The 27839-nt window shown below is 38.6% G+C and overlaps 1 protein-coding gene across 1 annotated transcript in view; it reads right to left on the bottom strand.

Annotated features, from left to right (window-relative positions):
• The window catches only part of LOC110385087 (fatty acid synthase), a 39595-nt gene that overhangs the window by 5618 nt on the left and 6138 nt on the right, over positions 1–27839 (bottom strand). Inside the window, exons 8-33 of the mRNA XM_038017260.2 lie at positions 27051–27251; positions 25654–25840; positions 24660–24822; positions 22300–22469; positions 21251–21402; positions 19294–19477; positions 18338–18486; positions 14077–14258; positions 13883–14002; positions 13180–13289; positions 12704–12894; positions 12166–12326; positions 11128–11385; positions 10171–10288; positions 9121–9375; positions 8626–8917; positions 7180–7325; positions 6071–6217; positions 5169–5272; positions 4584–4734; positions 4255–4426; positions 3972–4084; positions 2536–2700; positions 1217–1401; positions 900–1052; positions 482–697 (exon numbers count right to left, since the gene is read on the bottom strand). Of these exons, the coding sequence (XP_037873188.1) occupies positions 482–697; positions 900–1052; positions 1217–1401; positions 2536–2700; positions 3972–4084; positions 4255–4426; positions 4584–4734; positions 5169–5272; positions 6071–6217; positions 7180–7325; positions 8626–8917; positions 9121–9375; positions 10171–10288; positions 11128–11385; positions 12166–12326; positions 12704–12894; positions 13180–13289; positions 13883–14002; positions 14077–14258; positions 18338–18486; positions 19294–19477; positions 21251–21402; positions 22300–22469; positions 24660–24822; positions 25654–25840; positions 27051–27251 (4445 nt within the window). The remainder of the gene's footprint in view (positions 1–481; positions 698–899; positions 1053–1216; positions 1402–2535; positions 2701–3971; positions 4085–4254; positions 4427–4583; positions 4735–5168; positions 5273–6070; positions 6218–7179; positions 7326–8625; positions 8918–9120; positions 9376–10170; positions 10289–11127; positions 11386–12165; positions 12327–12703; positions 12895–13179; positions 13290–13882; positions 14003–14076; positions 14259–18337; positions 18487–19293; positions 19478–21250; positions 21403–22299; positions 22470–24659; positions 24823–25653; positions 25841–27050; positions 27252–27839) is intronic.

Here is a 27839-nt window from a genome sequence, read left to right as displayed (position 1 = left end):
CCTCGTTCGTGCTGCGATAGACGACTGGCCGCGCAGATTTAAGGCCTGTATTCAAAATCACGGAGGTCATTTTGAATAAACTTTAGTGTCATAAGAATCTATGTTTTGTTAAGTTTATTTTGGTATATGAATGGTTACATAATGAATAAACTTGTTTCAATTATTTTACATTAAACATGTGACAGAATTTATGACCTGACTAGGTATATGGCCAAAGCTTAATCTAGTGTTATGAGTAGAATCATCATACACATTAATACCGGACACCAAGAAGTATATACCTCGAGTTTCAAATATTTTTAACGACACTGACTTCTACTGAAAACTAAAGCTAAGGTATCTGTAATTAAGGTCACTAGTCAATGGATTTGAACTATATGTTTCAAATTAACAGACTGGGGCACTCAGGTGTTTAGATAATCGCAATGCATCAATTAAAAAAGCTTAAAAAGAAATCTGTCTTCAAGGGCACTGAAATTACCTTAGTCCATTACAAATACTTCTGGAAACAACGTCCATATTAGACACGAGTAATTCAATATTGTTTTCTTTTTCCCTTCTTTCTGAATCACTAACTATGTATACTCCTTTTACTTGTCCGATTTTGGCACTATCCTTAAGCAGTTGAGTACATCCTTCTTTGGTATTTAAGCAATATGAAGTAATGTTGACTGCTGCAGCATGCTTCTTCCAAGACCTGTATAATAATTTAATTTATCAATCTTTGTAAGTTTGGTAGTGGTTTTTGTTGCAGTGTATTGGAAGATTAGCTCACGGTCCGCCTTATGTTTAATGGTTATCGGTATTTGGAGATCCATGTTAAGCTAAGCCTTAAATTTAAAATCGGTATAATAATATCTTCGTAATAAATCGAAATTCTTATTCAAATGGCAACTTACATTAATTTTGAATAAACATATCCAGATATTTCATTATTCATATTGACCGTGACTTTTCTGGCTCCCTTTTTGATAATATCATCAGTAAACTCAATACCCAAATAGCTATCATCACAGACGACTATATAAACTGCATTTGGTAAATATTTCATTCTGAAAAAATGGTTGTATGCAAGATTTATGAAACAATTGGAATGCCACAGATTGTTATAATGCTAAGAAAATGGAACAATCTTTGAAGTTTAAGGTTTTTTTTTGTTACTCTTATCCATATTATTATCATTTTAGGATATTTACTAATCTTTAGGGAAACTTACCTTGGAGGGATGTTGTGTTCAATTTTGAAGCTGGGGTCCTTCATTTGAACTAAAACCTTTCCTTTGTGTTTACTCGATGATAAAAGTTTAAAGGCTTTCGTAATTGCTATAGTTGGATATACAACTCTAGTTAAGGGCTTAACAATACCTTTTGCAATACCTTGAGCTATCATGTTTCGTAAAATCTGAAAATTGAATTTTATAAAATACTAGCCGTACATACTCGCCCGCTTCGCTGGGCATTTAAAATTAATATTATTATTTATTGTCATTATTATTAAGGGATCCAACACTCATATAAATATTAGCCTATCCATTAAGTACATGTAGTTTCTACATGAATACCAAGTTTCAAGTCAATCGGATGCATGATTCAGTAATTATAACGGAACATCCGTAAAAACCACTGTGGATCTATATCTTAGTATAGATTAAAATTTAAATGCACAGGTATATAGAAGTTTTGACATCTTAGATGTTTAGAATATTTTCTAAACAGTTGGAAATATCAAATCACAAAAGGGATGTTATTCAATATTTTGTGCTGAGTAAATTCTGTGTAGCGATGGAAAATAGCTATTAACGCGTCATTGCTGTTGTTTTACGCCGTTTGTTATTTACGTGATAGTTTCGCAGATCAAAGCTCAATCTTATATTTATCAGTATTTTATAATTATAACATAATGAGTTTTGGAGTGAATCAATTTTAGAGTAGCCATTAATTGCTCACATTTTCTTAGTAAGTTTAAGCCTCGATTTATATAAGACAAATACATTATTAAATATAGTGTTTTTAAATTATATCCAAATATCGGTATTATTACGAGTACTCGATAACTAAATAAATGTTAGATTTATCCGTTTTTACAAATACCAGTTTTCACACATATTGGCGCTATGTCATAAAGGATTCATTTTCCAAATAAATTAACTGGATGTAAAGCTACAACTACTGAGTTCGATAGTTCCCACTCTGTCTCGTTTATGATTTTCTTATCTGCCCACAGACGTCCACTGTAGACATAGGCCTCCCCTAAGCCTCGCCACAAAGACCGGTCCTGCGCTGCCTGCATCCAATGGATCCCCGCGGACCTCAATAGGTCGTCGTTTCATCTTGTGGGAGGCCTATCCACACGTTTTCCGGTACGCGGTCGCCACTCAAGAACTTTCTGGCCCCAACGGCCATCCGTTCTACGAGCAATGTGCCCTGTCCACTGCCACTTCAACGTTGCAACTCTTGGCTATTTGATTTTCAATAAACACTTAATGTGAACACATCAGGTGAACCGTTGATTTAACACCTATTATCATAAAAATACCTTTTTGTCTTCAATGAATTCGGGCTTAAAAATGTTAGATAAATCAGCAGCCTTATACGATCTGTTGCCTCGAATAAACCCCATGCAGAAATCTTTGTTTTCGTTCATGTCTGATTTGCTTATGTCCAAAAATGTGCCACTCGCCTTGACACATTTCAACAAGCACTGAAAAATACAGTTAAAGTAGTTGTAGATTCGTCTGAGGGGGTTGAGTAATATATTTGAGATAAAAGAGCAACCGGTCGGCGGTGTATCGCGTCTCGACCTGGCAGGCTGGTTTGGTCCAGCGGGATATTCCGGGATACCAGTGGCACCGTTTGGGCGGCCTGATGGGCTGCCGTACCGAGACGGCCAACGTTTCAGAACCTTCGATTTGACTCGAAGGCTCCGTCGGCCAGGCGTCCTTGGAGTGAGCTGCGCTGTCTGGTTATAGTGTTGACTGCGGTAATCCCTTAAGTAGGGTCCTTAAAACATCCTTTGGCCCGCGGTTTCGCAATCGCGAACCAGCCCCACGTACCCTGCGCGCCTCTTAGGTGCGGACATAGTAGGAGGTTAGGCTCCCAGTCCGAAAAAAAATTGTAGATTCGTTCCTCGCGCGTCCCCCTACGCCCGTGGACCTCGAAAGAGGTAGGGCCCGCAGCCAGAAAAATAGTTGTAGATTCGTTAAGAATGAGGTCTCTCAATTTCGGTCTGAAAATATTTAAGTAACTAATTCCTTAAAAAAAGTATGATACATACAATACTATGATAATCACCCAAAAATAGTAGTATAATAATAAGTGTAAATTCCTTTCTAAAAAGAGTACGGTAGGTATTTATTTTTATTTTACTTGTATTCAAGCAGTCTCAGAACAACTCATGTGTTCCTAGAATCCAGGATTATTTTCTTATTTTTTTATCTATACTAATATTCTAAACAGGAAAGATTTGTTTGTTCGTTTGTATTGAATAGGCTCCGAAACTACTACACCGATTTAAAAAAATATTTCACTGTTGGAAAGCTATCACCGGGTGACATAGGCTATATTTATTATATTTTCAAAAATCAAAATATCCTTTTTTTTATTGCTTAGTTGGGTGGACGAGCTCACAGCCCATCTGGTGTTAAGTGGTTACTAGAGCCCATAGACATCTACAACGTAAATGCGCCACCCACCTTGAGATATAAGTTCTAAGGTCTCAAGTATAGTTACATTCTTACTGAAACTCCAATAATGTAACCCAATGTGTAAAAAAATTACCTAAAATTCTTTACATCGCGTGCGCTATTTTCCAAGTGAAGCCGGGGCGGGCCACTAGTTCTCTAATAAATTTAGAAAAGTATTTGGCTACGTTAAAATTAGAATGTAAACGTCCATAAAATATCTGTAGCTCTTTATTATATAAAGAATCGATGGCGTAAACGACTTTAGATTAGAAAAGTAAAGTGAGCTCACCTCTCGTAGATGACCACTGTCTGAATTTATAATTATATCGCAAAGTTTATTCTCAGAATTAAATATGAGCATGCTATATAAAGCTTCAAGGTGGGAAATTCCAATGTGACTTTCTGAAATAAAGTACATACTTAGGTATAATATTCGGATACTTATAAAGTGAAGCTACGACATCACTCAGCATGTCGTACTCTTTCATTCCATGTGTAGATGATCAAGATGTAGTAGTAGTGGCATTTTAACCTCTTATCAAAATATGTGAGGTTAATGACCAAATAGTTACCTGGAAGTTCAGGGAACAGCTTTAATAAAAAGTTTTTCTTATGAATATCTCTCACGGTTGTATAAATAGGACAGTTCATAGCCAGGCATATGGAGATGACTGCTTGTCCTAGAGCCCCAGCCCCTCCTGTGATGAATACTGTTTTTCCACTAGAAATATCGCACCTTAGTTCCTGTGGAATATTCACTGTAAAGTCGTTTTAGGTACAAAAATATAAAAGTGGGGATTCTCACTGTTTATTTAATCAGTTTATTTAATAATGGAATAAGGGAACTTATCTAATCTATAAAAATTAGAACAGTTAATGTAATAAATCCCATCCATCTTACCAAGCAATAGAAGGCATGAAGGTACGCTAGGGGAACGGTGGCTGCCTCTTCAAGCGTCCAGTGTTCAGGTACTGACCACGTTAGATCTGGATCAGCTTCCACTGAACTAGACAACGACCCTTCGCGTACCAAACCCATTATTTTCTCCCCTCTGTTAATGGAAAATTACTTAGTTATAATTATTGTCTTCTTTCCTCATTTCAGTTAGATTGGCTGAAACGGACGCAATAATAGCCGAAACAAATGCACCTGGTACGACGACTTCATTATTTTTATAAAGACCATACCCATTTTTTAAAAATATCTTTAATTTATGAAATTTTTTTTATTGCTTAGATGGGTGGGCGAGCTCACAGCCCACCTGGTGTCAAGTGGTTAATGGAGCCCATAGAAATCTACGACGTAAATGCGTCACCCACCTTGAGATATAAGTTCTAAGGTTTCAAGTATAGTTACAACGGCTGCCCCACCCTTCAAACCGAAACGCATTACTGCTTCACAGAAATCGGCGGAAATAGGCAGGGTGGTGGTACTTACCCACGCGGACTCACAAGAGATCCTACCACCAGTAAAAAGTCAACTTACTTTGAATTATAGCCACTGAAGTCCATTCCGAAATACGATCTGTTGTTATTCTCACAACTAATAGCCTTCTGGCAATCTTTTAGTGACAGCCCTGCGTACCAAACCTTCAAATGAGAATATTTTAACATTAAATTAAAGGCATATTATTCTAGCTCTATCTCTAGACAATAGGAGAATCTCGTTTTTCTGTTTTTGGTATTATATTTCAAAGCCGAAATATATATTTTTGTTTTTCATATAGGTTGTGCGACATTGGTAACTTGTATTGCAGAGAATTATAAATATTAGCAGCGCAGGACTGATTTTTGTGGCGAAGCTTGAGGGAGGCCTATATCAAGCAGTGGACGTCTGTGAGCTAATAAAATAAAACAGAATTCTAAGGAATTGCCAGCCAATATTGGTACGTGCTTCCACGTTGCATCTTTTTTGCGATTCGTTTTAAAAGTTAGGACAACTATATAACAGTGTGAGTTCTGAAATTTCGACCTCGGATCTTAAAGTTGGTGACCAAATTCACAGCGAGATAAATATTATGTTTTATCTTCATATTCGATGGAATTTTAGCTCTGGTTGAATGGAAAGCATTTTAGGTAAAACTAGGTATTTTAAATATAAAACTTACATACAAAATTTAACAATTGTTTACATGTCTATCACAAGACTTGTTTAACGATAAAATATTGAAAGTTTTAACGTTAAATTAAGAATAAACATTCCAGAACTAGGAACAAATATTCTATCAGGAATAAATAAATAAATATTTAGGAATAAATATTCTAAAACACTGACCTTCTTAAATAGCTTTAATCGAAACATATGAAGGGATCAGAATAATAAATCAAATACTCAGCTACTCTGTCACTAAACTATCAGACGTTATTATCCCTTCAATAAAATAATACCTGAACATGTTCAGCACCATCTGTTGTAGCTGGAGCTTCAACCCACGTCAACCCATCAATGCTGCCAGGCTGTTTGCTCATTAGGGTCATGTTACGAACGCTTGCTGACATCTGACTTGGTATGTAGTAGTAGCCTCCCCATTGCCGCTGCGATAGTCAACATACTTGTGATTCATTTATTAATCCATTTAACATTTTTCGCCAATTGTAATAAATTTTCTGTTATACTAACGCATAAAATATTAGTAATTTAGGAAATGTAAAATTAAAACTGTGACCAAATAACCATTTTAACTGGGTTGCCAGTTGCAACCACCCTACGGGAAGCTGAGAACTGGACTAAGTGAAAACAGCTGACGAGATAGGTCACGGTTAAGTTTCAAGGACACGATCTTCAGTAATAAAGGAAGTGACGGAGAAGAAGAAACTTACAACTCCGTAAGAAAACCGATGAACGAGCTCATATCCGTACAGTACTAAAATTGAATAATAGTTTCCTATAACTTTATAGCTATATATATATATATAGCTTTTATATATGAGATATATTATAGCTTTTTCTATAAGTTACCTAATTATAAATTATAGACTACTAAAAAAACTCTTCAAACCAAAATAATTAAAGTATTCTTAACACTTTCGGAAAATAGAATAGAATTATATTCGTTTGCGATTATTCTTCTTTTCATGCCTTTGTAGTCAGACAAGCATACGGCATATCTGAATATAGCCCATCATCGTCGCTTCTCACCATCAGCAATACCAGCAAATATGTTTCCTACCACAGTAAACTCTCCACAAGCCTTGTTACCAAAAGTAAATATCATATCGGGCCACACCGTGGAACGAATTTTATTCCAAAGCTAGGTGGTAAGTGGCAAAAAAGATGTATGAAATCTCACATCTATTTTGAAGCCATATTATCTTCTTGTACGATTTTTAATTTTGGCTTTTTTTTAAGCTACAGGTTTGTCTTGCGCAGGAATTATCTTTTATGTAGAACGACAGTGTCAAGACATAAATAGAACCATTGAACTTTGAATAATTGACGCAAAAATTAACCAAACAAATGAAAAGAAGTATTTGTACAATAACTAAAATCTGTGTACCTTTCTTAAAACATTGGCAGCTAAATCCAAATCCAACTGACTTTTGTAAAATGGATGGTCAGGGTTAAACTTTGGTGCATCAGTATCCTCTATAATCATGGCAGATATATTTTTATGCCCATCTCTTCTTAATTTTTTTACCAGTCCTGTAACAAAAACATACTTGGGTAGGTACCCAATATTCTTGAAATTTTGGTCACAAAAATTTAGATACTGGTAGTAGTACCTCTTGTGAGTCTGCACGGGTAGGTACCACCACCCCGCCTATTTCTGCTGCGAAGCAGTAATGCGTTTCAGTTTAAATGGTGGGGCAGCCGTTGTAACTATACTGAGACCTTAGAACTCAGATCTCAAGGTGGCCACCCACCTTCATAGACATTTACGTTGTAGATCTCTATGGGCGTTTGGTGGACGAGCTCACGGATCACCTGGTGTTAAGTGGTTACCGGAGTCCATAGATATCTACAACGTAAATGCCGCCATCTACCTTGAGGTATATAAGTTCTAAGGTTTCAATATAGTTACAACGGCTGCCTCACCCTTCAAACCGAAACGCATTGCTGCTTCACGGCAGAAATTGGCAGGGTGGTGGTACCTACCCGTGCGGACTCACAAGAGGTCCTACCACCAGTAATCTCACACCAATAATTAAAGTACAGAAATAAAATGGTTTGATTGGGTTCTTTTTTTATACCTATATACCTATACATACACGATGTTATTTCTTCACCGTGGAAGCCAATCGTGAACATTTGTTTAGTACGTATTTCATTATAAAAATTGATACTTGCCAGCGGGACTCGAACACGGGGACATCGTTAGATACGAATGCACCGTACATCTTATCCCTTAGGCCACGACGACTCTCAATATTACGGACGAATGTCATATAAGTAGTAGCTCTCGCAGTGCATGAATTACTACACCAACTACCTGGCCTGTGCCACAGGGTGATGGTGATGTTACGATGACTGTACCGTAAGACCACAATCACGAGTGTATTTTATTGTGTAGCTTGAGGGGGCCACGATCGCATATCCGTATCTGCTGATTCATTAATCATTTTCATTATATTGTTTCCATTATTTTGAATATTTTACAGCTCTATGATCACTGAATGATTATTTGTCAAAATTCGAAATGTGAATATCTCGCTAGGTACAAAAAATAAAAACATACCTGAAATTAACTGGTGGTAGGACCTCTGGTGAGTCCGCGCGGGTAGGTACCACCACCCTGCCTATTTCTGCCGTGAAGCAGTAATGCGTTTCGGTTTGAAGGGTGGGGCAGCCGTTGTAACTATACTGAGATCTTAGAACTTATATCTCAAGGTGGGTGGCGCATTTACGTTGTGGATGTCTATGGGCTCCAGTAACCACTTAACACCAGGTGCGCTGTGAGCTCGTCCACCCATCTAAGCAATAAAATAAAAATAAAAAAACATACCTGAAATACCGCAAAGGCTTTGTCCCTCTGATACCAAGACTACGCTTGTCCTTTTCAATTCTTCATACACGTACAGCAAATGTTCTTTATATGTTTTATAGTTAATTGGTATACATGTACGCTGAACTCGTTCTAGAGGAATTCTCTTCAGAAGTATACATATTCCATTTTCACTTGACATGCACGTTATTATGTTAAAATAATTCTTAATTAGATTATTTTTTTGTACATTCGCTTCGAATGTCAATATGAATGTATCCTTTGAGATTGTTTCGTGTATTTTTGCTAACTTCTGTAAATCATTTGTATTTTTAGGTCCCCGGTTGATAAAACAGATAAATCAGGCTTTGGGTTTTTTTTCTTAAAACATAGAATTATTTATTATAATTCACACGTTTAGTTTCAATGCGCATTCTATCGTCTTGCCCGGCTTTGTAAAATAAAATGTATTTAATTAATTTGCGCAACTATTAATATGAATTTGCCAATACTCACCTGTTTATCATTCAAAATATTATCAATAATCACTAAGTTGACTTCAGCTAGTTCATCATTAATGCCATTACTCTTTTTGTGAAAATTGTCGATGTTTGCTGTAACAACTTCTACCTCCATCGGTTCAGTCTGAATTATTTTCTCAATAGTATCAGATGCATCGATACTTAAGGAGGCTGATTTAATTATTTTAATTTTTTTTGAAGACGAATTTTCTGCTACTATCTTTAAAACCACATTGATAGCTCGCTGTAACTGCAAACGAAATATGAATATCATTTATAACAACATGCAATAATACTTTACTCTTCATACGCACTATGTGGTTGTGGATGTGGTCAACCAGACTGCATTAGCAACTGAACCATTTGGCAGAAGAATCACTGCTATTTGCGGCCATATCGATTCATTTCAAAGTTCAACGTGAATGATTTTTTTTTTATTGCTTAGATGGGAGGACAAGCTCACAGCCCACCTGGTGTTAAGTGGTTACTGGAGGCCATAGACATCTACAACGTAAATGCGCCACCCACATTGAGATATAAGTTCTAAGGTCTCAAGTATAGTTACAACGGCTGCCCCACCCCTCCAATGAAGTTGCAATTACTTCAACACGTTACGAAAAAATAAAAAAAAGTACTGGGTGCACGCTTATTTGCAAACGCAAAATTAGAACAGGCATTCTGAAATATTTTTCGAAGACAAAAAAAATATGAGTATAAGTTTTACTGATACGTCTTGATACTTACGGATTCACTAAGATGAGCTTTAAATAATTATTGAACATTTAAAAAAAAAAAACTGAACATTTAAAAAAAAATGTTTTGTTTTATTGCTTAGATGAATGGACGAGCTCACGGCCCATCTAGTGTTAGTGGTTACTGGAGCCCATAGACACCTACAACGTAAATGCCGCCACCCACCTTGAGACATGAGTTGTAAGGTCTCACTTTTTACAGTTCAACGACTCCCCTCTCCTTTCAACTCGAAACGCATTACTGCATTCTTTTGGAATAAAAACATAAATGATTTAATTAATAAGGTACTTACACTAATTTCCTCGGTTGGATATTGTGGACAGAATGATAATATTTGTAGGCCGTCTGCCTCTTTGTTAATGACTGCTTTCTCGGTGAAAATTAAACGGTCTATCTCAACTCCTGCACACCTACAATGAAACACTAAATAGTGACTGATTTTAATTCATTGTTAATATTAATTACAATGATGAGAGCCCACGGTCAAGAACAGATTTTAAGCTGTTCGTGACGTAATAGCTATAACGATTTTAGACGAACCTACTACCTTCTTTTTTTTTTGTTCAGGAGGAAATCACCGGACTTCCGCCCTTTTCTGGGGATACTGGGCGGGGTATGTCAGAGTCGAACTGACTAAAACCTTCTGTCGCTCAAGAACCAACGTCCAAACCTCGCACGAGACAGAACTCATGACAAGGCTTACTACTTACTACCTATCAATATGTTCACAATAGGCAGCCTTTAGTAACTTACTTAGATTATAGAATAGGCTTCAGTTTATGAAGCCTGGCTTGTTGCTAAAGTATGGGTGGGTGCTAAGCATTTAAAAATAAATTTAACAGAACAAAACGTCATATTTTAATATAATTTCAACAGATACACGCAATATATTGGTGTTTTCCGAGCGCTATGACATGTCCTTCTTCAAACGAGGCTTGCGGAGAGTACTTTATGGTAGGCAGCGGCTTGGCTCTGCCCCTGGCATTGCTGACGTCCATGAGCGAGGGTGACCACTTACCATAAGATGGGCCGTATACTCGTCTGCCTACAATGGCAATAAAAAGAAAATTACTGTAAATGTGATTTAAATCTAGATTTAAACGCCACGCCAGAGTGGTGTTTGAGACTGAGATTCGGTTGTGATATTTATGCGATTCAGGAACGACTTAAGATCAAGTAAGCCGTAATCTTGGCTGCACATCTTAGCTAGCATTGAGGTTAAAAACTAAAATTTAAATAAATGACTTACCTTGTCACATCAAATGTATCGATAATGTTGGCTACATGACCATCAGTTAAATTATTGACTTTTTGCATCGCTTTTTCATGTTCAGACACACTGATTGCTATTTTTCCAATAAATTTCGGTACTGACAAGCCCTCGTGTTCATTAGCCAATATGTTCAGTTGTATGAGTGAATCCAGATATAAGGCCCAATTATTGTTCCACCGCACTATCGCCTTATTCCGTTCTAAGTTCGTTGATGCTATAGATTTGTGTTCACCTCTGTATGAAATAACAACTTTAAATAATTACGAAATATGTCGGCAATATTATCGTAAATCGAATTGTAGAGAGTTCCTTAAGTCTCTTAAGTGTTAAATAGAGTTATAAATTGTATTTTAGCGAATTTTTTATTTATCTCGAGCCCCATCGCGTAACAATATTATTGAGATATATGAGGCAATGAGACCGACAATTTCTCTCACACGTTTATTCTCAAAACATTTTTGTCGGGCACATTACACTTTTTTCACCAATCAGTAATCAGAAGGTATTTACAAGGCATATACTATGGCTATAATAGAAGATTTTGCTCAACAGAAATCCCGACAGAAACCGTTATCGAAATCGTAACCGAAAAACCAGCAGCATTCAAATATCATTAATGACATATTATATCATACTGTATTTGATGATAAATATAAATGGTCATACTCAGTAAAAAAATGTTATTATAATTCGCTTTTTTTACTTTCCAAAAGGGCCTCAAATTCTGGTGTGCCCAAGGGCCCCATCCTAGTTTAAGACGTCCCTGACTATAGACTAATATTGTAAACGGTAATTTCCCTAAATGTTTACTAGGGTTGGAAATAAATGGCGATAGTCTCACCATTAATAATCACACCTAGATCACCTTTTATCAGAATCATGTTTTTATCGCTACGGATGCTGCAAAGGTATTTCACTGCATTGAATAAACTGCATACCGTAAAAATACACAAAACTTCATCAGTCGTGCTTTCTGTTGGACGAATTACATGCGAATTAGTAATTATCTCTTACGTATAGCAGTGTCCTCGTAGCTCTAGAATCTGGTAAATATCTTCAGTATTAAGTAAAATTTCGTCTTTGTTAAATTTGGTTTCATCTATACCATGGTCGGATTTCATAATGACGCTCTCATCAAAAATTCCACATACCACTATCGCGTCTTCGTGAATGACCTGTTAATCATTGAGTTTTAATTTAGTACAAATTTAACAGACACAAATGACTGTTAATGTATCCATGCCGATAGTTGTAGTGATACATTCTATTCTATCAGCCCACAGACGTCCACTGCTGGACATAGCCCCTCCCAAGCCTCCCCACAAAGATCGGTCCTGCGCTACCTGCATCCAGCGAATCCCGACAATATTGCGACTATGGCTGAGACCTTGGAGGACAGTACAATGCTCAAAGACCTCATTAGACTTTTATCCAAGTAGGCCTGAATATGAACATGGAAAAAATAAAAATTATGTTGAATGCTCATTTGTAGCGCCCACTCCAGTAAAGTGATACATAGCAGGAATTTATTAGTTTTTACATATAAAGTTACCTCAAATCTATTGTTTCCTTTCGTTATACTTATAGATAATCTTAACGGGATATCACGCTTAATCTCGACTTCCCTATGAAAATGTACGTCTTTAAACATCACAGAAAGGTATCTGTAATCCATATTCTTGTACATGGCCATTGTTTCCCAAACCAGAACTAATATTTCAGCTTCAGGTAATATGTTTAGTCCTGGAATTATATGATTATTTAAATTCGTTTGTTATACAGTTACTACATATTTGGTGTCCATGGTATGTGCTTAAAAATCTGATAACTATTATTCTAGATTATTGCGAGCTATTTGCTGAAAAGGTACACACACGGAAGTGCCATCTAAAGAAAATCCACTGATTCCAGTTTTCAATTATTTTAACTCAGTTCTAAGCGTTCACAAATTGTCACTCGCGCCGGTTTCAGATGCAGGAAACGTTTTTTGCTGATTTGTTATGTTTTAGTTTGATTAAATAAAATTACCATTCCTCAAATGTCCTTTCAAAAAGTTGTAATCATCGTTGTAAAAAGAAATGACAACATCTCGAGCGATTGCCGTGCATTTTACTCCGGAACCGGAAAACAAATGGAGCCTGTAATCGATTTAAGAAATATGTGTTGAATATTTTTGAATTCAAAACTCAGATTGAATGATGGATAACAGATGTGGATTAGTTGTAGTAAGATGAGTTAGAGTTTATGACATAAACGTGGAAGCTATGTGGGTACCTATTGACCTACAAAAGCGGTTCCTATGTAGTAAGATTTAAGCTTCAAGATAGTCACATGGATTGATACGAATATCCTGGAATCTTCTAATGTATTGGGCCACGGTGACTTTGTGATGAAAATTTTCTGATCGCAATTTCTGCCTTAAAAGGCAAACGACGAGCATTTGATCCACTTGCTGGTAATGGTTACCACAACTTAAGTATAGACATCTGCAAATTCTTCAAGCAAGCGATGGTAGAGGTCGAGTGTCATTCCCCGTCTTACGATTTGTTAATTTCTCTTTGATTAGGGTTAGGTTAGATTTGGTTTAAAAATTGTATTTTTATTTTACCCCACCTAATATGACATCAAAAGGACATTTCAAGTGCGTTCTTAAGAAAAAAAAAACATAATTTTAAAATCCTTGATGCCAAGGAATAGTGTAGTTTTACAATTAATTAGCGAACTAACTTACCAATCCTCACTGTGTTCCCATTCAATTAAATTGGACAAAAGAGGAGTTTGAGTCGAAACTGGAAACTCTATCTTAGGATACAACTTCTCAATTTTCGGATTTAAACCTGCTTCAAACATCCTACAAAATTAATTTAAAAATAATAACAGTTGAAAAAAATAATACGTACAGGTATTTATTTAAAATGCACTCACTTGCCAAACGCATCCAACAAAAATTGAACACTGTCATTCGTTCCGCGTTTTGTCAGTGGAATATGCAAACAGTTCTGCAAAGATCTCTTAAGAATGGCTTGGAGAAGTCCGTGAGGCGCTATTTCTATTACAATAGCATTGTCTGGTATTAACCTTGTGACTTCTTCGAAAAGAACTGGACTCTAAGGGCGATAAAAATAAAAATTAATAAGGATAGCTACTTTCCATTGCCTTTTAAGGCCTTTTTAAAAAATAGCTATTTTGACAGAAAGACTGTCATAAGTACCGAAAAAAAAATATTTTTTTTGCAATCAATCTTTTCTGGATGAAAATTAGACAGACATTTCGACTGTCCCTACGTACAGTATCGAAACTGAAAATTTGCGATTTTTTTTTATGACACTAAGATACTTCTTTTTATGTATGTTTTCACACAAAAAAGAGAAAAAGCTATAAAATACATATTAAACCATGTTTTCAATGAGTATAATATCGATACTTAACAAATCATTCAGCGTAAAAAATCGAATGTTTAATTTCGGTACTATACGCGGATACAAGAAGCGTGCGTGCAGGACGAAACTACCGCTTTCGTTGCTGTACGCGGTGACCCGCGCGCCCGCGCGTTCCGACGCAATTTTGAAGTAATGTGGTTCTAACGGAAAACTGATAAGTATATTAACAGATTTATTAATTCCGAGTGCATGATGTTCATTTTTTCCTTGTTTTTAATCTGATTTCCTTAACAATATTCTGTTATTAATTAAGTTTACCTCAAAAACAATGTTTTTTAAAGTAAATGTCGTTCACCCGAAGTGTACTATCGAAAGTCCCAAATTCGATTTTGTACGTCGATTAACATTTTTTTTGGAGTATCGAAAGTGACAATTTCGATATTATTCGCTGATGTTTAATTTCCTTGTGTAATCGAATCTGGTACATTCATTATTATACGTGGGTACATTAGTCAATGAGCCTATCGAAAATACCACTTTCGATGATTTCATTCGGAATTATATATTTTTTATTTTTAAATTCGATATACCTACTATAGAATACTTCTTTTCTTAAAATCAATTTCTATGTTTTATTAATTTATGTTACAATATATCAACAGAACTATATTTTTTACAAATCAATTTCTGTTTTATTAACTTATTTGATACATGGACACTATTATAATTTCTCCTAATGTGGCCATACCTAGTGTCGCGTCACTTATAACTGAATCAAACTGAACTGAATGTGAATCTCCACTTATAACCTTGTTGGAAGGTGATTCGTCATCTATTTTTTTTTTTTTTTTTTATTGCTTAGATGGGTGGACGAGCTCACAGCCCACCTGGTGTTAAGTGGTTACTGGAACCCATATACATTAACGACGTAAATGCGCCACCCACCTTGAAATATAAGTTCTAAGGTCTCAAGTATAGTTACAACGGCTGCCCCACCCTTCAAACCGAAACGCATTACTGCTTCACGGCAGAAATAGGCAGGGTGGTGGTACCTACCCGCGCGGACTCACAAGAGGTCCTTTCACCAGTAATTACGCAAATTATAATTTTATCTGGCAAAAGAATATAAAATCGATATTACTCATCGCTTTTTAGAGCAAGGGCACACGCAGAACGAAGGAGATAGCGTACACGCTCATAAAGAGCGAAAGAAAGAAAGAAAAAGAATTTGAAATAAAGCAGGAATACATTTGAAGAAGACTGACGATTCAGACTAAATACAATATTACAGTTATAATCTGTTATGTTACCTGCTTTAGTTTAATTTTACGACGTCCCTTTTTAAAACTTCCCTTTGTTCAGTATTTAAAATTTTTATGATTACTTATAGAAGAAATTATAAGAAATATTTATTTTAATAAGAATACTAAATCATTATTAGTATTACTCTAAGAAATCCGAATGTTATTGGATTTTAAGTTAATTTAAAGCTTTTATTTTGTTTAGTTTTTACTTTGTAGAATTATATAATAATATGTTTATACTTAGTCTGGCCATAAATACTATTACAATCAAAAATAAACAAAACATTACATTTGAATTTGGAATCTGTCATTTATATATGATTGCTCATTGAGTTTTCTCATTTTGGCGCCAATACATTGTACAATATTTTGCGATATTAAAATGGAGTGAGGTGATAAAGAGAACCGAATCGCTGTAATTGCATTACACAAAGTAGGTATGGAGCCAAATGCAAATTTTAAAACTCTCCATACGCTTGGTATTAGTAAAATGTTTGTGTACCGGGCTATTAATAGGTGCAATGACAACTCCTCTGTTTGTGACAGAAAAAGATCTGGCCGTCCACGTAGTGCTCGTACGAAAAAGGTGGTCAAAGCAGTAAGGGAAAGAATTCGAAGAAATCCTGTCCGAAAGCAAAATATTTTATCTCGGGAGATAAAGATAGCACCTAGAACCATGTCGCGTATTTTAAAAGATGACTTAAGACTTGCAGCCTATAAGAGACGTACTGGTCATTTCTTAACTGATAATTTAAAAGAGAATAGGGTGGTAAAATCGAAACAACTACTGAAGCGGTATGCAAAGGGGTCCTCCCTTTAGATAGATAGAAAATTTTTGTTTACGGATGAGAATTTTTTTACAATTGAGCAATATTTTAACAAACAAAATGACCGTATTTATGCTCAAAGCTCTGAGGAAGCTTCCCAATTAGTCGACAGAGTGCAACGTGGGCACTATCCGACTTCAGTGATGGTTTGGTGGGGTATTAGCTATGAAGGAGTGACTGAGCCATACTTTTGTGAAAAAGGTATCAAAACATCGGCACAAGTGTATCAAGATACCATTCTTGAGAAGGTAGTGAAGCCCCTGAACAACACCATGTTCAATAATCAAGAATGGTCCTTCCAGCAAGACTCGGCGCCAGGTCATAAAGCTCGGTCTACGCAGTCTTGATTGGAAACGAACGTTTCGGACTTCATCAGAGCTGAAGACTGGCCGTCGTCTAGTCCCGATCTTAATCCGCTGGATTATGATTTATGGTCAGTTTTAGAGAGTACAGCTTGCTCTAAACGCCATGATAATTTGGAGTCCCTTAAACAATCCGTACGATTGGCAGTGAAAAATTTTCCCATGGAAAGAGTACGTGCTTCTATTGATAACTGGCCTCAACGTTTAAAGGACTGTATTGCAGCCAATGGAGACCACTTCAAATAAGCTTTTTATACTTTAAATTGTTTTAGATTTATGTATTAAACTAACACACTGTAAAAGTAATAAATGTTATTTGCAATAGATTTTTTTTTATTTTTAATTGTAACAGTATTTATGGCCAGACTAAGTATTTTATTCAAAGAAGTTTGTTATTTCTACGTTTTATTTTTAACTAACTGAAGAATAAAAGCGTGTTTCACTCAGGCCAAGTATCGAAACGTATAAAATACTTTGACGTACTGTATCGAAAGTGACACTTCCGATAATTTCTTAATTTAAATGTACAACGTAAAATATCGAAAGAGTCACATTCGATAATTTTGATAAAATAGTTCCCAAGTAAATAATCGAAACGGGCCGTTTCGATTGTTCACACTAATTGATTAACGTAGTAAAGTATCGAAAGTAACATTTCTCAAAAACTATGAAGAATTTGGGATAAAATGACATATACATTTAATTGCCAGTAAAAGTTTCCCATATATCTGAAATTATTTGCAGATAGGCCAATAAATGACAATTTGGTACACAAAATTAACTTCAAAGTGCTCTCCTGTAAAGTACCGTTTTTCAATTTCGATATTATACGTAGGGACAGTCGATTTGGTCGAGATGATCCCAGCATCTCATTTTTTATCATCGCACCGTCCACTACCGGATCAAAGTTCATCATAACTACCTACAATTACTGTGGACATCCACAGTGCATTATCAGAGATCTTTTCTGCAACGTACCGTCTAGCTTTAGAATGTGCTTCGCTTCACGTTGTTTTCCAATGGCTATGATATGTCCTTCTTCAAACGAGGCTTGAAAAGTGTATTTAGTGGTAGCTAGTAGCTTGGCCCTGCCCCTGACATATTTGACATCCATAAGGGACTATAACCACCACGGTGGGGCGTATTTCCGTCTGTCTACAAGGACATAAAAAAAATCCGAAGCACCAAATCTTTTTTAAAGGCAGGCGGCGGTATGTGATCTTAATGAGCTTTAACGGTATCACAAAACTATTGTGAGATCTAAGTTATTCTGTTTAACTGCAGAAATAAAACACTAAGCAAGCGTTACTTACTAGCATGTTATTGGTATGGTATTCAGGAGAAGAATACTTTGCCGATAATTCGTGCCATTTGTGTTGTGGCACGGACGTGGACAACCATTTCTCGTTACGAGGCTTAGGTTCTTTAATAATTTTCTTCAAGGCATCTAAAAGTGCTTGTCCTAAAAAAGAAATATGTAGATTTAATAGAAACTATTATTTACTTTTTAGAATTTTATTAAGAAAGCTTAAAGTACTTAAAACGTTTTCTGGTAAATTATACTGAAAATTCACATTATATTCGGATACGATATTGAATATCAATTTTGAAACGAACACAAACAAAAAAGACTTATATCTGTATCAAAAATATGAAACAATTAACTATTATGTTAGCGCATTTGCAATGCAATGAGTCACTTTGTCAAACACATTTCTACATTGACATCATAAAGCTTTTTGAAGTTTACTCTTTGGTTTACATGTACTTATGCCCACACTTAGTGAAATGGTTACCGGAACCCATAAACTTTACAGTGTGAATGTCACCACATTCTTACTGGTGGTAGGATCATAAACTTTTTACAGGTGGTAGGACCTCTTGTGAGTCCGCACGGGTAGGTACCAACACCCCGCCTATTTCTGCCGTGAAGCAGTAATTCTCTTCGGTTTTAAGGGTGGAGCAGCCGTTATAATTATACTGAGACCTTAGAACTCATGTCTCAAGGTGGGTGGCGGCATTTACGTTGTAGATGTCTATGGGCTCCAGTAACCACTTGACACAAGTTGGGCTTTGAAGCAATAAAAAAACACACTTTAACACATGAGGCCGAAGTGCTAAGGTTATTGCATAATAGTTATCCCACTCTTCAGTGCTGATAGGTTTATACAAAGTTTTTAAGAGATTTGATATTCACTTGTCGCTCAAAGGATCTAGCTAATTAACTAGGAGATTTTTATAATGATATGTTACTTTTCAGAATATTTACCTGCCAAGGCAATATATCTGGAATGGAAGGCAACGTTTCCACATGGGACTTCTTTTGCAAAAATACCACGTTTTTTTAGATCATCAACGAATAATTTTGTAACTTCCGCCGGTCCTGATATTGTAGTAGATTCGAAACTGTTGTGACAGGCAATATCTATTTCTGGTGGACATTGTCTGGCAATCTGCAATCAGAACATTTTCATGATCGGAATTTTATTGAACTGCCTGAGGAGTAAGTGGTGTGTCCAAAGGGTGTCTGTTGTGTGATCTATTGACCGGGCAGATGTTGGTATTGATAGTAATTAATAGATATAAAGTTGCGCCGGAACCGATAAAAACCATATTTTGGGTCATGATATGAATGAACAAATATTTTTAGTCACATGGTTTTGGTTAAAGCAAATCTCGCCTTTTCGAATCTCCCCGAAAGAAACACACCCAACAAATCAAATGGAACAGTGCCATTCTTCAGCATATCTCTGTTTTCTTCGGCACGATAACTTCGTCCATACTTGCAAGGATAAGACTTGAGATATAATAATCGATTGTAAGAACATTTCAATACATATCCACATTAACTTCTGAGAAACATTTCCGTGGGTAAGATATACCTCTCGGCTTAGCAGATTCACGGCATATAAGATACTACAAACCAAACACTTTCGAGGGATATATAACCTCAGTATAGATGAACGTGGATGACGTATTCTATATGCTGTTGACAATCTCTGAAATTTTCTATTTTTTCGGTTCTGTTTCTAACACCAGTTTGTTAAAGGAATATTTTGACTGTTCTTAAAGAGCGACCACTTGATGATGCATCGCGGTGGATCCGGTACTTTAGTTCTTATCCAAAGGGATACGAATACCAGCGAAACTAGATTCTAGATGGCCCTACCAGCCGTCGAATAAGATGATCGACGTAAGGTCGTTTTTCAGATGGCTACATCAGGCACGGGTGGCCTCGTGCGTGTGTAGCGGCAGAATTGAACGCAGTCGTCCCTCTTACCTAAATTGTTATTATTAATTACTTTCATTTTTTTCTGTTTATCTGTAAGCTGTTAGTTTAACTGAACTAATAAAATGATCATAAAACATATAGCCTTGCTTCATACCTAATGATAATATTTAAATTAAGTGCAATTTTCTTTTTTCTTTTTTATGATTGAAGTATTATTACTGGTGGCTCAGAGGCCTTTCCAATTTCACCAGGACAGGCGGGCGAGCAAGGCTCAGTCAGGAGGGGTGTGATTTTCTAACAGCTACCCGAGCGCCTCCGAAGAAGACCTAACAACTCAAGAGCAGCTGCATCGCGAATGAATCTACTACCGGATCGGAATCGCAACCCGCAGAGAAGATCCGGCGAGAAACTCAGCGGGCTGATGCATGGGTTAGGTTGCACGTCGAACTATTTGCCGAGTTCGACGAGTACGGTTAGCGGGATACTTAAGCCTGCTCCTAGTGTTAGAGCTGAAGGTCTAATTGAAGGGTTATTGGATCTGATAGATCCGTAAGGACGTGTCTAGGGCCACGACGGTGTTTGCGGCTGGCTCCTGCGTCATCAGGATTCGGGGATGCTATTTTCTGTATTGTGACGTGTATATACGAGTATTTGTATTTCGTATAATATATTATGGCAGTATTTTTATCTCATTGTAATTTAAACATCCAACAAACCTATAGGGAGGTCTAAAACTACTAAATTGAGGAGTGTCGGAACTGATTTGTCACTACGTTACAAAGACGCTCACATCTTAATTTACAACATTAGTAGTTGTATACATATCCATATCCAAAACCTTACGAACGAAGGACTTTGCACCCGAGATCCTGAAGTTGCGAGTTTTACTTGAACCAGCTCTGTTTTTTTAGATTGATGAAACCGTCATATTTATAAAACAATAAAATTCCCGTTTGAGAACAATATAATTACAGCTTTCCAGGGACAAACTTACGCTTTGATATCCAAGTCCAACGGCGGCCATAGATCCATCGATGAGCGGCGATTGGGTACACACTAAGCCTCGAGTGTACGTTGTCAACATAAATTCTTCAATCGTAAGAGATCCGTCATAGTATGAGCAGGCCATTTCTCCCAAGCTGTGACCTAAAATTGAGTATATTTAAAATGTTTGTTTATGGACTTTAAATAGTTTGATTAATGTCTCTTTTTTTTCCTACCTATGCTGATAGCCTTGAGAGGCTATTTCAGCTTCTCCTTGACGTGTAGGTCGAGGCTCAAGCCGGGAGTGTTGCTAATACTGACCCTAGCAAGAGCAGTGCTTCGCAGAATCTACCACCGGATCGGAAACGTGACCCACTGAGAAGATACGGCGAGAAACGCAGTGGGCTGTATCTATGGGTTAATTTACTCGTCGAGCCCTTCGTCAAGCGACGGGTTCGGCGAGGATGGTGACCGATGGTAGATTTTTTATTTTTATTTATTTACTAGCTGACCCGGCAGACTTCGTAGTGCCTCAATCGATAAGCAAAAGACACATCAAGGGGTCACATCAAAGGAAAAACAAAATTGTTTGTTTTTATATAATTCCGAGCTTTTTTATATTTTCTCACCTTTTAAACCTTCCCTGAACTTCCACGAATAATTCAAGACCAAAATTAGCCAAATCGGTCCAGCCGTTCTCGAGTTTTAGCGAGACTAACGAACAGCAATTCATTTTTACATAAAGAGATTTTGAGCTACCTAAAAGCACCGTTAATGGATCGGAGGGATCTGTAATGACGTGCTCAGGGTGACGTCGACTGTTTGCCATTCGGTCCACAAGATCGGGTGTGTAATTACCGGCGGCCACACCAAAAGGTTTTTCATGTCGTGCCGCCTTCTCAAAGTGGCGCAATGATGCCGACTGTAGATACTTACTGACTGAGTCAAGCTCCAGGTCATCATGGAGAACCACGTTTCTTAGGAACCATTTCATGTCTCGTTTAGAATCTTGCCTAAGAGACAAATAATAGGTAGGCTAAGATATAATTTAAAACTTACCAACTATGTGATCCGGGACAATGCCCAGTTCTTTAATGACATCAATGAGGCCGGCTTGAACGGCTCCTATACCAACGAACGAATTCAGTGTATTTTCTAACAAACTTTTATCTTCTTCAGTTATAATTTTGATAACATCTATGCCCTTTGGCTCTAAAGCTTTTTGACATCTGGAATACAAACACAAATTGTCGTAACACGAATCAGAGTACTACAGATATTTTGAAGAACAACAATACCATCAACAACCACCAACAGGCCATCGGCGAGGCCAAGAAGCAGAGCATGAAGACTCTCCTGGAGTCGCTCGACGAAGATCCCTGGGGGCGCCCATACAAGATGGTTCGCAGGAAACTGCAGCCGTGGGCGCTCCCGGTGACCGAGCGGCTCCAGCCTCGGCAGCTGCGGGAAATTGTTGCGGCACTCTTCCCGCCGGCAGCGGGGGGGGACTTTGAGCCCCCCCAGATGGACGCCACGTGGGGCACGCCACCGCGTCGCCCCAGCGTTCCCGCTGCCGAGGAGCCCCCTCCCCCTATCACGGGGGCGGAGATCCATGCGGCCGTGTCCAGAATGAGAGCGAAGGACGCGGCCCTCGGCCCTGACGGCGTTCACGGCCGGGTCTGGAGCTTGGCCTTCGAGGCCCTAGGGGACCGGCTCAGGGGGCTTTTCGAAGCGTGCCTCGAGTCGGGACGGTTCCCGTCGAAATGGAAGACGGGCAGACTGGTCCTTCTGCGGAAGGACGGGTGCCCCGCGGACTCACCCGCGGGCTATCGCCCCATCGTGTTGCTGGACGAAGCGGGCAAGATGCTCGAGAGGATCGTCGCGGCCCGCATCGTCCGGCACCTGACCGAGACGGGTCCCGATCTTTCGGCGGAACAATACGGCTTCAGAGAGGGCCGCTCGACGATAGACGCAATTCTGCGCGTGCGTGCCCTCTCCGACGAAGCCGTATCCCGGGGCGGGGTGGCGATGGCGTTATCCTTAGATGTAAGGAACGCCTTCAACACCCTGCCCTGGTCGGTGATCGCGGGGGCGCTGGAGTATCACGGCGTCCCCGCATACCTCCGTCGACTGATCGGCTACTACCTCGAGGGCAGGTCGATCCAGTGCATCGGACACGGTGGGGCGATGTACCGCTTCCCCGTCGAGCGCGGTGTTCCGCAGGGGTCTGTCCTGGGCCCCCTGCTATGGAACATCGGCTACGACTGGGTCCTGCGGGGCGTCGTACGGGGTCCCCTCCCCGGGCTGAGCGTAATTTGTTACGCCGACGACACGTTGGTCGTGGCTCCGGGGAGGGACTACCGGGAGTCTGCCCGTCTGGCGTGCGCAGGCGTGGCACACGTAGTCACAAGGATCCGACGGCTGGGACTCGAGGTGGCGCTCGACAAAACCCAGGCCCTGTTGTTTCACGGGCCGGGACGAGCGCCGCCTCTGGGTGCCCACCTCGTGATCGGAGGCGTCCGCGTCGGGGTCGGGGTGACCGGTCTTCGGTACCTCGGCCTTGAACTGGATGGTCGGTGGAACTTCCGCGCTCACTTTGCGAAGTTGGGCCCTCGACTGATGGCGACGGCCGGCTCTTTGAGCCGGCTGCTTCCAAACGTCGGGGGTCCCGATCAGGTGGCGCGCCGCCTCTACATGGGGGTGGTGCGGTCGATGGCACTATACGGGGCTCCCGTATGCGCGCGCTGCCGTGGAGTGAATAGAGCGACCGGTCGACGGTGTATCGCGTCCCGACCCGGCAGGCTGGTTCTGGTCCAGCGGGGTATTCCGGGACACCAGCGGCACCGTCTGGGCGGCCCGACGGGCTGCCGTACCGAGACGGCCGACGTTTCAGAGCCTTCGATCCGCCTCGAAGGCTCCGTCGGCTGGGCGTCCTTGGGGTGAGCCGCGCCGTCTGGTTGTAGTGTTGACCGCGGTAGCCCCCCTACCTCATCCGGGTTCTGACCTCGGAGGGGATCGGACGTCGGGTGTAAGAGTACAGGGGAGTCGTTTAGTGGGTGGGTCCTAAAATCCTTGGGCCCGCGGTCTGCTCACAACACCATGCAGATCGTTGAGTCTCACATACCCCGCGCGCCCCTCTTGCGCGGGGACCTCGTAGGAGGTTCGGCCCTCTACCCGAAAAAAAAAAAAAAAAAAAAAAAAAAAAAAAAAAAAAAAAAAAAAAAAAAAAAAAAAAAAAAAAAAAAGGGTGATGGTACAGTGCGGGCTCATAGGAGGTCCTACCACCACCAGTAAGAAGTGAGGTATGCTTTGGGTAGTATTCTTAAATAATAAACTTATGCCCGGAGCTCACATATTTTGTTTTTACTCACCTGTTCGAAACATTTAAAACTAGAGTAAATTACTTCAATGCTACATACTTTTCAATGGCTGCAGCAAAAGTGTTTATTTTCATGAAATCGGCACCCATTCCCGTCCATTGAGAACCCATACCGCTGAACACAAACCAAACAGGCCTTTTGTTTCCGGCATAATATTCAACACTTTCTTTCAGTGGAACAACCTCGTTCTGAGCATTTGATTCTAAAATTAAATAATGACTTTTTTGTTTTTTATTTCTTAGACGGGTGGACGAGCTCACGGCCCACTTAGTGTTAAACGATTACAGGATCTCATCTACAACGTAAATGGCACCATCCATCTTGGGACATGAGTCCTAAAGTCTCAGTTTTTATAGTACAACGGCTGCATCACCCTTCAAACGGAAACTCATTACTGTTTCGCGGGAAAAATAAGCAGGATAGGTGTACCTAACTGTGCGGACTCACAAGATGTCCTACCACCGGTAAAAATTATTAGAGAACCATACTAGAAATATTTTATAATTGCATTAGGCTAATGGCTTTTTTTTTTATTGCCCTTGTAGGCAGACGAGCATACGGCCCACCTGATGGTGAGTGGTTACCGTCGCCCATGGACTTCAGCAATGCCAGGGGCAGAGCCAAGCCGCTGCCTACCGCTAATTAAAAATAGATTAAGAAAAAAAAATTTATTGTAAAAAAAACGTGGGGTGCATGGTATCAGTAGTAATATTTTTTAATGAACAGATATGAGTAAAAGGACTATTTTTATAATATCCTGAAAAGTACCCCACGCTTTTTAAAAATAAAATAACTTTTTCGTACCCTATTTGTAATTCAAATTTATTAAAAATTATTTTCTATTTTTTGATTGGATTTTCTATAAAAGCGTATTTTGTTACTTTTTAAACTATTATTTATTGTTTTCTGCTTTACTATGTACTAATTTTTATTGCTTTGATCAATAAATCTGGTTAGACTCAATTTTTTTTCCTTAACTTTGTTACTATTATTAAATAAATATATAAAATAAATGAGAACAAAATTGATTTACCTAATATTGCGTAGCCTCGACTAGCATGTCCGAAGATATCATTTTCGTAAGCACCGTGTAGTAATGCTATTTGTTCCGGATCCAAAGGATGCTTTTTGAGAAGATCTATAACTTTCTGAACGCTTTCATCTTGCCTTCCCGATATGAGAACCAGGTAAGGAATATTGGATCTGTATTTGTGTTGAATCTAAATATTGATTTATATAGCTTAAGCACATTGATAAAATTAGCAATGCAAATAATTATTTTACTAATTATTATAACTACAAAAGAAATACATAATAGACATAGATTGATACTTCTATTCAACTGTAGACAGTTAACGCAATTTGATTTTGTACTAAATGCGCTGCGATCTTTTGAGCTGGACTACTCTTCATGTTAGTAAGGGCTAAAATATGATCATTCGCAAGTAGCTGTCCAGAGATGTATTATGTCTATAGATAGTCTTGATGTAGTACGGAAAGTTTATTAATTATTACTAATTATTCTAGAAATAATTAATTGTAAATACGGCACGATTCACAATGTATTTTACTCTAAAAGCCTTGTTTAAGATATTTATGATCCATAGACGCAAAAACGCTCAATCTAGATCGAATAATGTTAAGAATTTTCAATGGACAGTAAGAGATAATCTTGAAAAGGAGATGTATGGAAATGGTAGTGCAAGGTAGAGGGGGAAGAGGTCGACCGAAGAAGACATGGATGGAGTGTGTGAATGACGATATGAGAGAGAGAGGAGTGAGTGTTGAGATGACGGCTGATAGAAGAGAATGGAAGAGAAAAATTAGCTGTGCCGACCCCAACTAGTGGGATAAGGTGGAGAAAAAGAAGAAGTAAGAGATAATCTTTATTTTGTGAAGACACATGCATAAGCTATAACTTGCAAGTGGTCTAATCTGGAAATACTATGAAGACAAGGAAGATGCTTTCCCTTTTAAACTGCGTCACTGCTGTTTTTGAGAAAGCAATACAAAAACATTCCTTTGAGAGTACATTCTCAGCCTTTAGAACGTTACGTCTACCTGTAAAGAATAGTCCGGTTCATGCTACATTTAACCTGGACAAATATGATTTTTTTTTATTGCGTAGATGGGTGGATGAGCTCACAGTCCACCCGGTTTTAAGTGGTTACTGGAGCCCATAGACATCTACAACGTAAATGCGCCACCTACCTTAAGATATAAGTTCTAAGGTCTCAGTATAGTTACAACGGCTGCCCTGCTCTTCAAACCGAAAAGCATTACTGCTTCACGGCAGAAATAGGCAGGGTGTTGGTACCTACCCGAGCGGACTCACAAGAGGTCCTACCACCAGTAAATTACTACCAGTAATTACTAATAAGCCGCCTAACAATGTACCTCTTTTGGTTAAATAGGAAGCTATAAGCTTACCTTTTCTTTAAAATGTCCTTTTAATAGAAGATGACAATCAACTCCGTTGTAAGAAAAGTTGTTAAGTGCCGTGTAACCTCGACTGAAAGGTGTGGGCTCCGTTACTACTTGAACTCTTCCATCTCTAATAGCCGGCAGGTCTTGAGGTTCATTGTAATGTAAATTTGGGGCAAGTTTTCCTTGATGGTACGCGAGGCATAGCTAGTGGTCAATGAAAAAATGTTAACAGCCATACGTAAAGAAATTTATTTTTGAAATTGGATTATTCAATGGATCCGTTTTAAATTAGAATAATGAAAGTTATATAAGGTTTCAAAGCGTAACGACGACTACGATAGCGACTCATTTACTGTAAAAACAATAGTTAACACTAAAAAATTATAATGACAAAGCATTTCGAAAGTTGTGTGAAAACTAAGGAATTGTCCAGAAATAGGGCAGCAGCGTCCTTTTCTTATTGCTTAGATGGCTGGACAAGCTCACGGCCCACCTGATTTTAAGTGGTTATGGTAAATGCTGTCACTCACCTTGAGACATGAGTTGGAAAGTCCCACTTTTAACAATACAACGGCTGCTTCACCATTCAAACCGAAACGCATTACTGCGTCACGGCAGAGATAGGCAGGGTGGTGGTACCTACCAGTGCAAACTCACAAGATGTCCTACTACCCGCAAAACCTCTGAGTAGTATACCAACCTTTAGATAGCCAAACGGCGTCCGGTATGGCTCACATGCCTATAATAATATATCGCCATCCTGCTTATTTCTCGCGTAAATAAATTCTGTGT

This window comes from Bombyx mori, chromosome 18 (genome assembly GCF_030269925.1).
Source record: "Bombyx mori chromosome 18, ASM3026992v2".
NCBI lineage: Eukaryota > Metazoa > Arthropoda > Insecta > Lepidoptera > Bombycidae > Bombyx > Bombyx mori.
The sequence above is the reverse complement of the archived record's forward strand: the minus strand, read 5'-3'. Positions and strand labels throughout refer to the sequence as shown.